This window comes from Salvelinus alpinus, chromosome 17, assembly GCF_045679555.1.
Source record: "Salvelinus alpinus chromosome 17, SLU_Salpinus.1, whole genome shotgun sequence".
Lineage (NCBI taxonomy): Eukaryota > Metazoa > Chordata > Actinopteri > Salmoniformes > Salmonidae > Salvelinus > Salvelinus alpinus.
Window position 1 is genome coordinate 37,383,260 of NC_092102.1, and position 14,306 is coordinate 37,397,565.

At 43.3% G+C, this 14,306-nt stretch overlaps 1 protein-coding gene across 3 annotated transcripts; it reads left to right on the forward strand.

Annotated features, from left to right (window-relative positions):
* Positions 1–1,030: 1,030 nt before the first annotated feature.
* Positions 1,031–7,509, forward strand: LOC139542904 (baculoviral IAP repeat-containing protein 7-like). Of its 3 annotated transcripts, none has more exons than XM_071348873.1 (8): positions 1,031–1,875; positions 3,336–3,435; positions 3,554–3,632; positions 3,807–3,852; positions 4,563–4,778; positions 6,822–6,887; positions 6,974–7,189; positions 7,284–7,509. In XM_071348873.1, the coding sequence occupies exons 1-7, from the start codon at positions 1,218–1,220 to the stop codon at positions 7,174–7,176; spliced, it is 1,368 nt and encodes a 455-aa protein (XP_071204974.1). In that variant the 5' UTR covers positions 1,031–1,217; the 3' UTR covers positions 7,177–7,189; positions 7,284–7,509. The 3 variants fall into 3 exon arrangements, with proteins under 3 accessions (XP_071204974.1, XP_071204973.1, XP_071204972.1); XM_071348872.1 differs by having other exon boundaries at positions 1,128–1,875; positions 6,977–7,189; XM_071348871.1 differs by having other exon boundaries at positions 1,128–1,875; positions 6,822–7,189.
* The last annotated feature ends 6,797 nt before the right edge of the window (positions 7,510–14,306 follow it).

Below are 14,306 nucleotides of genomic sequence, written 5' to 3' on the forward strand. Positions count from 1 at the left end.
TGTCCCCTGCACAAGGTGCACCTGTGTGTAACAGTATAACTTTAAACCGTCCCCTCGCCCCGACACGGGCGCGAACCAGGGACCCTCTGCACACATCAACAACAGTCACCCACGAAGCGTCGTTACCCATCGCTCCACAAAAGCCACAGCCCTTGCAGAGCAAGGTGCAACACTACTTCTAGGTTTCAGAGCAAGTGACGTAACTGATTGAAACGCTAGTAGCGCGTACCCGCTAACTAGCTAGCCATTTCACATCCGTTACACTCACCCCCCTTTCAACCTCCTCCTTTTCCGCAGCAACCAGTGATCCGGGTCAACAGCATCAATGTAACAGTATAACTTTAAACCGTCCCCTCGCCCCGACACGTGCGCGAACCAGGGACCTTCTGCACATATCAACAACGGTCGCCCACGAAGCATCGTTGCCCATCGCGCCACAAAGGCCGCGGCCCTTGCAGAGCACTACTTCTAGGTTTCAGAGCAAGTGACGTAACTGATTGAAACGCTAGTAGCGCGTACCCGCTAACTAGCTAGCCATTTCACATCCGTTACATGTGTAATGATCATGCTGTTTAATAAGCTTCTTGATATGCCACACCTGTCAGGTGGATTGTCTTGGCAAAGTAGAAATACACACTAACAGGGATGTAAACAAATTTGTGCAAAACAATTTAGAGAAATATGCTTTTTGTGCATGTAGAACATTTCTGGGATCTTTTATTTCAGCTCATGAAACATTGGACCAACACTTTACATGTTGCGTTTATATTTTTGTTCAGTGTTCATTGTGAGACTGGTTACAGTCGCGATCATTGTGCAAAATCTGCAGCAATAAATATACATTATTTAATGTGTAGGTTTAGCAAATTTAACTTGGTGGTTTCCGGGTTGGACACGTCTCACTAACGCACTGTTCTTCTCTTGGTGATAGGCTATCCCCGTCAAACAGTCTGGAAAAGAGAATGACAGAGGCCTCTATTGACCAAAAGGCCAATATAGCATGGGCAGCGCCATAGAGAGCTTCCGAAATGTTAAAGTGGTCAAACTAGTTAACTGGATGGGGATTCCTATGGGTTGTAGCCTCAATGGCGCTACCTATGCTGTCACAGATACTATAATGGCACAGATATAAAGATGGTTCGTCTATCTATCTCTATGTTTTGACCGCATGGGACTGCCTTCTGGCATCTAGTGAGCGAGTTCTGGAACGCTGCCTGATGTGGGCTACTGCGCAAGCCGTGCTTACAACTGTAGGGAATATATGTCCAGCACTGCGCGCTCCGCGCTCCCACCTGCACAGTCCACTATGGAACGGAAAAGGGATGACTGCCACAGGACCGAAGGAAAAAGAAGAGACCACAACCCCCACCAGCATGACGGATGACAGGAGCGAGATGATGTATATTCTGGAGACGCCCCAGATGCGAGGCGAGGAGGAGAGGCTTCGAACTTTTGAAAACTGGCCGGGCGATGCACCGGTCACCGCGACCAACCTAGCCAGAGCGGGCTTCTTTTTTCTGGGGCCCGATGATAAGGTCAAGTGCTTCTGTTGTGGAGGGATCCTGAGGTATTGGGTCCATGGGGACAGTCCGATCGTCGAACACAAGAGGCACTTCCCCACTTGTAGTTTGGTAATGGGTAGAGCCGTTGGGAATATCCCACTGTATGTCGTTCCCGGGTCCCCTTCGGACTCCGTGGACGGTCAGCTGTTGAGCCAGCTCCAGAGGATGACTGTGGACGACCAGGGGGCGGCCGGGCAGGCTGTTTACCCCGAGATGGAGTCAGAGGAATCCCGTCTCACCACCTTCCACAACTGGCCCACCGGTGCTGCGGTCCAGCCCGATGTTCTGTCGAGGGCAGGATTCTTCTACACAGGTGCGCAATAGTATTTGTTGATGGTGAGAGAGAAATCCTATTGTGACATCAGTGTGTGTTGTGTATTTCCACTTTTCTAAATTCTGTTGGGAACATTTTATAACTTGCTTCTTTCTTTTAGTTCCCATGTTTAGTGAAGCTATTGGACAAAATTACGCACGCCTTGGTAATTAGAAATTGGCAATTGGATATTCAGAAATAGCAGGTTCCAGTCTTTGTGTGTGACTTCATGGGACAATAGCCACGCTGAGTCATGTGTTTGTAGACAGAAAAAGCTGGACAGGACTCGGACTGCGTAAAGGAAAACATCACTGTTATGGTTAGACTGTTGTGTTCATTAAATCGTAGAACATAGAACGACTATGAGAGCGAATGAGAAACAACTTTTCCTTTGTTTGAAATTCAGTTTTGGAAATGCAATAACACAATCCACATTCTCACAGCAGGAATGTTGGGGTGTCTGCCTGTGTGTATTAATGTGATAATTTGTGTCATTGTGTGTGCAGTGTCGGTTCTAGCTCGTATGGCTCACTGGGCGAACCCCCCCTTCAGCGCCCCCGCCAAAAAAAAGCACCATTCTGCACTAACTGTAATTTTTATTCAGACATTTGGAACAACACAAATAAATAATCATACCATTTACGACTATAAAAATATATACAAAAATAAGACTCATAAATATCAAAAAGAAGTGACAAATAGAAACACATTTGTGTTGATTTGGCACTGAGCAGCAATACATTACCCATCCCCCAACAATGTCAACCAAGAGTCAAGACTAAACCAATTCACCTTGGTGGTGTGCAGACTGGTTTTATATTATTCTTAACAATTTCGCACAAACCAGAAAAAATACAACAATATGTCTGTGAAACTATATATTCACAGTATTATGAATGAATTGTGGTTTATTTTGTAGTGTGACTGATTTTACTAATTGCATTAGTACTGTACAAAGTTAGAGGTGTGCTATTTGATAGATTCTCCCCCTACCTCGGGCTTCCAGTGCGGAGACCTGAGGTTAACCTACCACCGCCCCCCCTCCCCATCTCGTACTTCTGAGTGGGAGACCTTCCCAGGTAGTAGCCTGCCTATCTCACAAACTAGAATCAAGGCCCCCACTCTGACAAGGCTATTTGACCCACAGTCCCACACGGTGACATGATATCATTGACGTGACATGCAAATGAGCGATAGAAAACCGATCGTGCAAATGTCACCATTCCATATTTTTTTGTGCGGGCACCCCGTGCTGTCCTCAGCAAGATGCCGCCTTGGGCGGCTGCCATTGTCGCCTATACCTAAATCCACCTGTGTGTGTGTACACGGACAGCAAACACACACTGCTTGCTGTCTGTGTGTACTGTATGCATGTGTGTGTTTTTTAGTGTGTCTAATCTTCATGTAAAGTCTTTGTCAGAAGTGCTATGATAGACAAAATATTATGTCCCTCCTCCTAGGACACGGTGACAACGTGAAATGTTTCTACTGTGATGGAGGGCTGAGGAACTGGGAACCTGGAGATGACCCCTGGCAGGAGCACGCCAAGTGGTTCCCACGGTAACACACAACAGCACCAACACACACAAACTGTCAAAATGCAATATGTAATGTCTTTGACCCTGTGTCCACGGTTCTGCTGTGTCAATATGTTACAACTTTCTCTTTCATTCCTCAGATGTGACTTCCTGATCCAGGCGAGAGGGCGGGACTACGTCAGCAACATCCAGGATACTCACTTCAATATAGAGACTGTGGTAAGTACCTTAATCCCTAACATTCATCCCTCACTGTTGTGCTTCACTGTCCTCCACGGTCATACCAAAAGACAGGATCATTTGTATATTAGTAGTGTGCCAACATAACTGTTGTGGTCACTACAGTGTGTTAGAGAACTCACAGAATAGATCCCGTGTTGATTTGTTTTCCAGGGTGCATCACAGACTCCGGTGTCCAGAGAAATCAACTCAGAGAATGGTGAGTCCCAGGATACAAATGAAAACATTGAAACTTATATTACATCCACTTCATTCTCTTGACCCCCGCCTCCCTAAATGACATCACTGGGTGATCCGCCCCACGTGTTAACCTGTGCTGAACAAACACAATAAATATGGATTGCCTTGGAAACCAATACGCTGCTTTCCCCTGGATACAGACTAAGAGGATGTATTTCATAAGTGGGCACTTAAACGTGTGTGTGTGTGTGTGTAGCGAGAGATTTACAAATACTGTCCGTTTCAGCTGTTTTAGAGGACAGTCAGAGAAACAGATGTATCCCTCAGTGGTGCTTTTCTCTGTATCTATCAGAACTCAATTTGTTTCTGTGGTTTAATGTGTGTCAGAGAGATGCGGGGCTCTTGGTTGCCCACTCCCACACCCTGGGGTACTGCTCTCTCTACTGGGCCGTTTATCAAATGATAGAATGCTAGCACAATAGCATCACATACTGTTGCTGAATCTGCTATTCATCTTTTTTTAGTTGTACTGAATACAGGAGAGGAAACAAAGTCATTGGTTTTCCATATCTCAAGGAGAGACACATCGTCTTAGTAACGCTGAATAAAAAATGCAGTGCTGTTGGTTTTCAGTGAAACTCTATATAACTGTCTCTTTCCCAACTTCCCACCTAATACCTGTTTTGTTTTTTCTCTCTCCCCGTCCCTCCCTGTCCTCTCCTCTGTCAGATGTGGTGGGTGGTCTGGGCGTGCCCTCGGCCATGTTGTCTCCTGTGGTCCAGACCGTGCTCCAGATGGGGTTTGAGGCTGGCTTGGTGGAGAGTCTGGTCCAGACCAAGTACCTGCTGAACGGCCAGCACTACACCTCCGTGTCTGGCCTGGTCACTGACATACTGGCAGCTGAGGAGGAGGACCGGACCAGGAGGCCGCAGAGCAGAGGTCAGGGTAAGGATGGTGATTATATTAATGATAATGGCTTCGATTTACATAGAGCTTTTCTGATGTTCAAAGCACTTAACACTGTAAGGGGAGGGGATTCACTTCATCCACTACCAGGGTGATAGTACAGTATCAGCACGTGCCTGGGTACAGCTCACAGGGGTCAATCCCTAAACATTTGCCTTGTCTGACAGAACCCACTGCCTCTACCCATAGATACTTGTTTGGAGGTAGGGACCAGCAGATTGTTATGGGCTGGGTAAAGGCTAAGGGCTCACAGAGGGGAGGTACATGCCATTACTTGAACTTACAACCTACAGGGTTCTAATTACACTTTGACCCCTGGGGGAGTCCTAAAAATTGCCTGCTGGACCAACGTTGGTATCTTTAACTCTGATGTTGACCACGTTCATATTTTAACACAACCCTTTGATATTCTTGTTCATCTGAAATTACTGGATTGACACTGAGAAACAACAAATGAAGACTCTTGTTAAAGATGTAAATAAACTCAGCAAAAAAAGAAGCGTCCTCACTGTCAGCTGCGTTTATTTATGTGTAAATATTTGTATAAACATAACAAGATTCAACAACTGAGACATAAACTGAACAAGTTCCACAGACATGTGACTAACAGGAATTAAAGAATGTGTCCCTGAATGGGGGGGTCAAAAATCAAAAGTAACAGTCAGTATCTGGTGTGGCCACCAGCTGCATTAAGTACTGCAGTGCATCCCCTCCTCATGGACTGCACCAGATTTGCCAGTTCTTGCTGTGAGATGTTACCCCACTCTTCCACCAAGGCACCTGCAAGTTCCTGGACATTTCTGGGGGGAATGGCCCTAGCCCTCACCCTCCAATCCAACAGGTCCCAGACGTGCTCAATGGGATTGAGATCCGGGCTCTTCGCTGGCCATGGCAGTACACTGACATTCCTGTCTTGCAGGAAATAACGCACAGAACGAGCAGTATGGCTGGTGGCATTGTCATGCTGGAGGGTCATGTCAGGATGAGCCTGCAGGAAGGGTACCACATGAGGGAGGAGGATGTCTTCCCTGTAACACACAGCATTGAGATTGAACTTGTTGTCATTGCAGGCAGTCTGATGATGCTGTGACACACCGCCCCAGACCATGACGGACCCTCCACCTCCAAATCGATCCCCTCCAGAGTACAGGCCTCGGTGTAACGCTCATTCCTTCGACGATAAACGCGAATCTGACCATCCCCCCCTGGTGAGACAAAATCACGACTCGTCAGTGAAGAGCACTTTTTGCCAGTCCTGTCTGGTCCAGCGACGGTGGGTTTGTGCCCATAGGCGACATTGTTGCCGGTGATGTCTGGTGAGGACCTGCCTTACAACAGGCCTACAAGCCCTCAGTCCAGCCTCTCTCAGCCTATTGCGGACAGTCTGAGCACTGATGGAGGGATTATGCATTCCTGGTGTAACTCGGGCAGTTGTTGTTGCCATCCTGTACCTGTCCCGCAGGTGTGATGTTCGGATGTACCGATCGTGTGCAGGTGTTGTTACACATGGTCTGCCACTGCGAGGACGATCAGCTGTCCGTCCTGTCTCCCTGTAGCGCTGTCTTAGGCATCTCACAGTACGGACATTGCAATTTTTTGCCCTGGCCACATCTGCAGTCCTCATGCCTCCTTGCAGCATGCCTAAGGCATGTTCACGCAGATGAGCAGGGACCCTGGGCATCTTTCTTTTGATGTTTTTCAGAGTCAGTAGAAAGGCCTCTTTAGTGTCATAAGTTTTCATAACAGTGACCTTAATTGCCTACCGTCTGTAAGCTGTTAGTGTCTTAACGATCGTTCCACAGGTGCATGTTCATTCATTGTTTATGGTTCATTGAACAAGCATTGGAAACAGTGTTTAAACCCTTTACAATGAAGATCTGTGAAGTTATTTGGATTTTTACAGATTATCTTTGAAAATAGGGTCCTGAAAAAGGGATGTTAATTTTTTTGCTGAGTTTAGATGATGTTACCGTGAGTAACCATGTCTCACCCTTTACTGTTGGTGTTTTCTGTCCCTATCAGGGCCGGTGGAGAGGCAGGGGCTCAGTGCAGGAGGGGTCAGGACACAGACACCCATCAGAGAAAAAGGTCAGAGGTCATGTGTATTTCACACACTCGCCCACATACACACACACACACACACACAAACGGCAACACTCCTGTGTGTATTTCAGCAGTGGGCGACACCACCCCTGATGAGCTCCTGCGTCAGCTGCAGGAGGAGCGGACATGTAAGGTGTGTATGGACAAGCGGGTTTCCATTGTCTTCATTCCCTGTGGTCACCTGGTGGTATGTAGCGACTGTGCTGCCAGCCTGCGTCACTGCCCCATCTGCAGAGCCACCATCAGAGGCAGCGTCCGAGCATTCATGTCCTGAAAGACTCACTCAAGTACGAGACTCCTATGAATATGTATGACACAATTATTCTATAGTATCCCTAATACACTGAGAAACAATACACAATTTCCTTGTTTCCCTTTTAGGCTTTTGTATACCTTCGACAAATGAAGAAAGATTCTAGAACCCCTTGGAGCAGCTCACATTATTTTATAGGTGCTGTGCGAACGTTCTGAAAATGTTCCCTGGATGTTGGATGCCAGATCTGACCCACGTTAAAAACGCTCTGTTGATTTGCCCTGCTTAAAATACCCTCAAATGAAAATGGCCTCGTTTATATATTTATATACAACAATAAACACATATGCAATATCCAGTGTTTTGTCAGTATTGATGTTTACAGTGAAAATTGGAAGAGCAAGTTAAATCATATAAATCATATATATATAATAAATAAGTTAAATAAAGTTAAAGTTCCCGCTCAGCCCAGTCAAAACTGTTCGCTGCTCTGGCACCCCAATGGTGGAACAAACTCCCTCACGACGCCAGGTCAGCGGAGTCAATCACCACCTTCCGGAGACACCTGAAACCCCACCTCTTTAAGGAATACCTAGGATAGGATAAAGTAATCCTTCTAACCCCCCCCCCTTAAAAGAGTTAGATGCACTATTGTAAAGTGGTTGTTCCACTGGATATCATAAGGTGAATGCACCAATTTGTAAGTCGCTCTGGATAAGAGCGTCTGCTAAATGACTTAAATGTAAAATGTAAAAATGTAAATCAGTCCAACTGCACATCAGATTACAGTTAGAATATTTGCAGAAAATATGAATAATCCCTAATACAAATAAATCACAATCAGATGATTAAAAGTACACATTGTTTTATTAACAAACTTCTATTTACACGTTTGGACAAATAGGATAACATAATTGAGTCACGTGATGGGGACTACAGAGGACACAAAATGAAGAGAAATACAAAAAGCTTTCCCCCCACTTTCCTATACAAAGACACAGAATTATCTACAAAGAGGTGGACTCTTTTTCAGTGGTATCCATAACGCCACCACAATAGGCCCCAACCAACTCTAATGCCAGGTATGGCTCTTCCATTCCCTGTTGGAAAGGCTGTATTGCATTAAAAGGAAGAACTGTTCCCATAAATCAAATTACTTTAGTTGTCTTCAAGCTATTCATTTTTTATCAAGAGATGAGGTGCAGTGTGTGTTCATTTCTGATAATGATCCTGGCTACAGTTATTAAATTGTAGCTGATCCTACAGTATGTTCATAAGTACTGACAGACAAGCCTGGCTTGGTATTGATAAACTTGGGGTTTACTCACTGGAGTGCAACATACAATATTACAGATAGAAATGTAATGTATAGAGCTGGCAATATCTATGACAGAATGGCTATTCTGCACAAGACATCGCTATATGAATGTTCTTTAATATTGCCCTCTCCTGAAATAATGATATCCTATTACCTATATAGTGCACTACTTTAGGATATCATTTGAGACAGTCCATGGTTTACTATCATTATTGTTGCACCACCGTTCTACAATAGAATTCCTATCAAGCTCATATCAGTTCAGAGAAAGAGCTGTGATTTCAATATCATCAAATGAGCAGCCTGTCTTCCAAACCCACAATACCACACGGGATAAGAGCATGTTGATCAGATGCTGCTGGAAACGAGATCGAACCAAATTCAAATCTTCTTATGTTCTGTGTTCAAGGCTCTTTTGATTAGGTAGAAAACAAGCTTTGATAAAAAAAAGGTTAAATCATTGCATTCATGTCTCAGCAGATAAGACAAATTATACAAAAAATAAAAACAATTGAGTTTAGAGGCTACAGAAATAAAGGAATACATTAGTTCTTCTGAACGATGTTAAGTATAAGACTGCATGGATAACGTGGAGATAAAGAAGTATACAGTCATATACACATACATACATGCAGGGCAGTAACCTGGACCTTTCTATGGGGTCCAGTGTCCAGTAGGCCAATGGAAAATATCCTTAACTGTTTTTTTGTAACTTATCAATAAACAATATGCCATGAAAGCCTAAATGACAAAGCTGAGGGGTTTGTTCAAGTGAAGAACACAAACATATTCAGCAGTATTTAATTTGTACATGACCACATTCAACAGCAGGAGGCGGTAGTGGTACATAGTAACAAAACAGAAGGGGACGGGCCAGGTAGAAGATGCTCTTACACACAGATCTAGGATCAGTTGCCCCTTCTGAAAACTTCATAAGAGATGAAACACAAAACTGAGCTTAGATCAGTGTCTACGGGCAACTCCATCATATTCCTAAAGGGACACAGCCAAAAACCCAGGCAGTTACACAATCTGCAACAGAAAGTCCAAATCATAGAGATCCTATTAAATTACTAGAGGGGCTAGTGATCCTATTAAATTACTAGAGGGGCTAGAGATCCTATTAAATTACTAGAGGGGCTAGAGATCCTATTAAATTACTAGAGGGGCTAGAGATACTATTAAATTACTAGAGGGGCTAGAGATACTATTAAATTACTAGAGGGGCTAGAGATACTATTAAATTACTAGAGGGGCTAGAGATACTATTAAATTACTAGAGGGGCTAGAGATACTATTAAATTACTAGAGGGGCTAGAGATACTATTAAATTACTAGAGGGGCTAGAGATACTATTAAATTACTAGAGGGGCTATGTCATAAAACCTTGAAGTTCCAGAATGGGGTGAAAATGGTAGCCATTATTGGTCAGGGAGAAATAAATACAGTTTATGCGGGTTTTATACCAAATTTTCGGAATACATAGCCTCTAAAATATATGTAAACAGACCATAAATGTCAAATTTTTGGTTTTCTTGTAAAGCTGAGAGTGCTATTATGTAATACAATATCATTACTTGTTACATTTACAACTTGTCTAAGTCCTATCATCAACTGATTTCAGAAAGTGTATGGCTGTGGATTGACTGCATTGTTTGAATGGAATGTAGGGATATTGGCAGTTCATTTGAAAAAAAGTATGGAATCATTCCTCTAAAATTCTTCATATTCATTATTTTACACAATATCTTATCAAAGCACCGGCAAACCATGGTTGACCAACTCCCTGATCAAATGGCTGACCTTTATCCCATCATAAGAAGGTTCATGTCCATTCCAGTATTCTAAATTCTAATTCTATGCTCCAAATACTCAAGAACTAGCCCCCATCTTAAAGTTTGGGCACAAAAGTGTATGTCTTTTGGGATTGTGGGATAAATGTTCCCCAATCCAACATAGACCCAAACATACACTAGGTTATTACCGTATAATACAGCATATCCATGGTTATCATACAAAACCCCTACAAACATGCTATGAAACAAACCATTAAAATTGATCACAGTTGAATCAACAATCTACAGATGGAATGATAGAGAAAACAGGCTGTGTATATTTCTGTCTTCTTGTTTTGCTATATTTGTGCTACTTTTACATTTAAACTCCATTCAATATCTTTGTATACCATGGATGGGAAATGTAGTCAAACTACCTCTCATATCACACACTATTTAGGATTGAAAAAAGTCAGTCAGCGACTGTGTGTATAACTAATGATCAACTGTCAAACACTCAACCTTACACTCAACCCTCACAGTAGTTTGAGGCAGTTGGGTTCCTGGACTGGAGTTTTAACACACATCTAACTCCTGACACAAACCTCAATCTTCCACACCAACAACTAGTTAAATAAAGGTTAAATTAAACATTTTTAAAAATTAAAAATAACTGTAAAACTAGATTTAAAATAATATTTCCTTTCATTCCACCCATCTCTACAGATTTAGGATTCAGTCTATTGAAACACTGTATATCAGTGGTGTCCAAAACTGTTTTGGACAGGATTCAGTCTATTGAAACACTGTATATCAGTGGTGTCCAAAACAGTTTTGGACAGGATTCAGTCTATTGAAACACTGTATATCAGTGGTTTCCAAAACTGTTTTGGACAGGATTCAGTCTATTGAAACACTGTATATCAGTGGTTTCCAAAACGGTTTTGGACAGGATTCAGTCTATTGAAACACTGTATATCAGTGGTTTCCAAAACGGTTTTGGACAGGATTCAGTCTATTGAAACACTGTATATCAGTGGTGTCCAAAACGGTTTTGGACAGGATTCAGTCTATTGAAACACTGTATATCAGTGGTCTCCAAAACGGTTTTGGACAGGATTCAGTCTATTGAAACACTGTATATCAGTGGTGTCCAAAACGGTTTTGGACAGGATTCAGTCTATTGAAACACTGTATATCAGTGGTGTCCAAAACGGTTTTGGACAGGATTCAGTCTATTGAAACACTGTATATCAGTGGTTTCCAAAATGGTTTTGGACAGGATTCAGTCTATTGAAACACTGTATATCAGTGGTTTCCAAAACGGTTTTGGACAGGATTCAGTCTATTGAAACACTGTATATCAGTGGTTTCCAAAACGGTTTTGGACAGGATTCAGTCTATTGAAACACTGTATATCAGTGGTGTCCAAAACGGTTTTGGACAGGATTCAGTCTATTGAAACACTGTATATCAGTGGTGTCCAAAACGGTTTTGGACAGGATTCAGTCTATTGAAACACTGTATATCAGTGGTGTCCAAAACGGTTTTGGACAGGATTCAGTCTATTGAAACACTGTATATCAGTGGTGTCCAAAACGGTTTTGGACAGGATTCAGTCTATTGAAACACTGTATATCAGTGGTGTCCAAAACGGTTTTGGACAGGATTCAGTCTATTGAAACACTGTATATCAGTGGTGTCCAAAACGGTTTTGGACAGGATTCAGTCTATTGAAACACTGTATATCAGTGGTGTCCAAAACGGTTTTGGACAGGATTCAGTCTATTGAAACACTGTATATCAGTGGTGTCCAAAACGGTTTTGGACAGGATTCAGTCTATTGAAACACTGTATATCAGTGGTGTCCAAAACGGTTTTGGACAGGATTCAGTCTATTGAAACACTGTATATCAGTGGTGTCCAAAACGGTTTTGGACAGGATTCAGTCTATTGAAACACTGTATATCAGTGGTGTCCAAAACGGTTTTGGACAGGATTCAGTCTATTGAAACACTGTATATCAGTGGTGTCCAAAACGGTTTTGGACAGGATTCAGTCTATTGAAACACTGTATATCAGTGGTGTCCAAAACGGTTTTGGACAGGATTCAGTCTATTGAAACACTGTATATCAGTGGTGTCCAAAACGGTTTTGGACAGGATTCAGTTTATTGAAACACTGTATATCAGTGGTGTCCAAAACGGTTTTGGACAGGATTCAGTCTATTGAAACACTGTATATCAGTGGTGTCCAAAACGGTTTTGGACAGGATTCAGTCTATTGAAACACTGTATATCAGTGGTGTCCAAAACGGTTTTGGACAGGATTCAGTCTATTGAAACACTGTATATCAGTGGTGTCCAAAACGGTTTTGGACAGGATTCAGTCAGTCACAGCACCGTAAGTAAGATTAAGAAAAGGTTAAGACTCAAACTCAAACATTATTGCCTGTGTGCTTTTACTGTAAAACTTTAAACATCATCTCCCTTTCTCTGTTATGAAGTTAAGTTTGCATTTCAAAACCCTGACCAAAACTATTTTCCATCTTTCTTTTTTTCTGGTTCTCTTTTTGAACAAATCCTCTGTATGTTTGGCTGCTTTTTTCCCCTACCTACCACCCCTACCTTCCCCTCCTCTCCCTCTTCCCTCCCTACCTCCCCCTCCTCTCCCCCGTTCCCTCCTCTCCCCCTTCCTGCTTTGCCTGTGTATTTATGTGCACAGATCGTGGCCTAAAGTAAACAGGCAGAACACAACAGCCCATTCCATTCCACAGGCTCAACTGTAATTCAGCCCAACAGTGATGATCTGAGACCGAGCCATAGTAACAAACCAACCCACAGAGCCATAGTAACAAACCAACCCACAGAGCCATAGTAACAATCCAACCCACAGAGCCATAGACAGTGGCCTTTCAGACTAGAGGCCAGGCAGAGGGCTGAACTGTCTATGTATATATATACAGTGGGGAGAAAAAGTATTTGATACACTGCCGATTTTGCAGGTTTTCCTACTTACAAAGCATGTAGAGGTTTGTAATTTTTTATCATAGGTACACTTCAACTGTGATCCAAAAATCCAGAAAATCACATTGTATGATTTTTAAGTAAATCATTTGCTTTTTATTGCATGACATAAGTATTTGATCACCTACCAACCAGTAAGAATTCCGGCTCTCACAGACCTGTTAGTTTTTCTTTAAGAAGCACTCCTGTTCTCCACTCATTACCTGTATTAACTGCACCTGTTTGAACTCGTTACCTGTATAAAAGACACCTGTCCACATACTCAATCAAACAGACTCCAACCTCTCCACAATGGCCAAGACCAGAGAGCTGTGTAAGGACATCAGGGATAAAATTGTAGACCTGCACAAGGCTGGGATGGGCTACAGGACAATAGGCAAGCAGCTTGGTGAGAAGGCAACAACTGTTGGCGCAATTATTAGAAAATGGAAGAAGTTCAAGATGACGGTCATTCACCCTCGTTCTGGGGCTCCATGCAAGATCTCACCTCGTGGGGCATCAATGATCATGAGGAAGGTGAGGGATCAGCCCAGAACTACACGGCAGGACCTGGTCAATGACCTGAAGAGAGCTGGGACCACAGTCGGAAAGAAAACCATTTGTAACACACTACGCCGTCATGGATTAAAATCCTGCAGCGCACGCAAGGTCCCCCTGCTCAAGCCAGCGCATGTCCAGGTCCGTCTGAAGTTTGCCAATGACCATCTGGATGATCCAGAGGAGGAATGGGAGAAGGTCATGTGGTCTGATGAGACAAAAATAGAGCTTTTTGGTCTAAACTCCACTCGCTGTGTTTGGAGGAAGAAGAAGGATGAGTACAACCCCAAGAACACCATCCCAACCATGAAGCATGGAGGTGGAAACATCATTCTTTGGGGATGCTTTTCTGCAAAGGGGACAGGACGACTGCACCGTATTGAGGGGAGGATGGATGGGGCCATGTATCGCGAGATCTTGGCCAACTACCTCCTTCCCTCAGTAAGAGCATTGAAGATGGGTCGTGGCTGGGTCTTCCAGCATGACAACGACCCG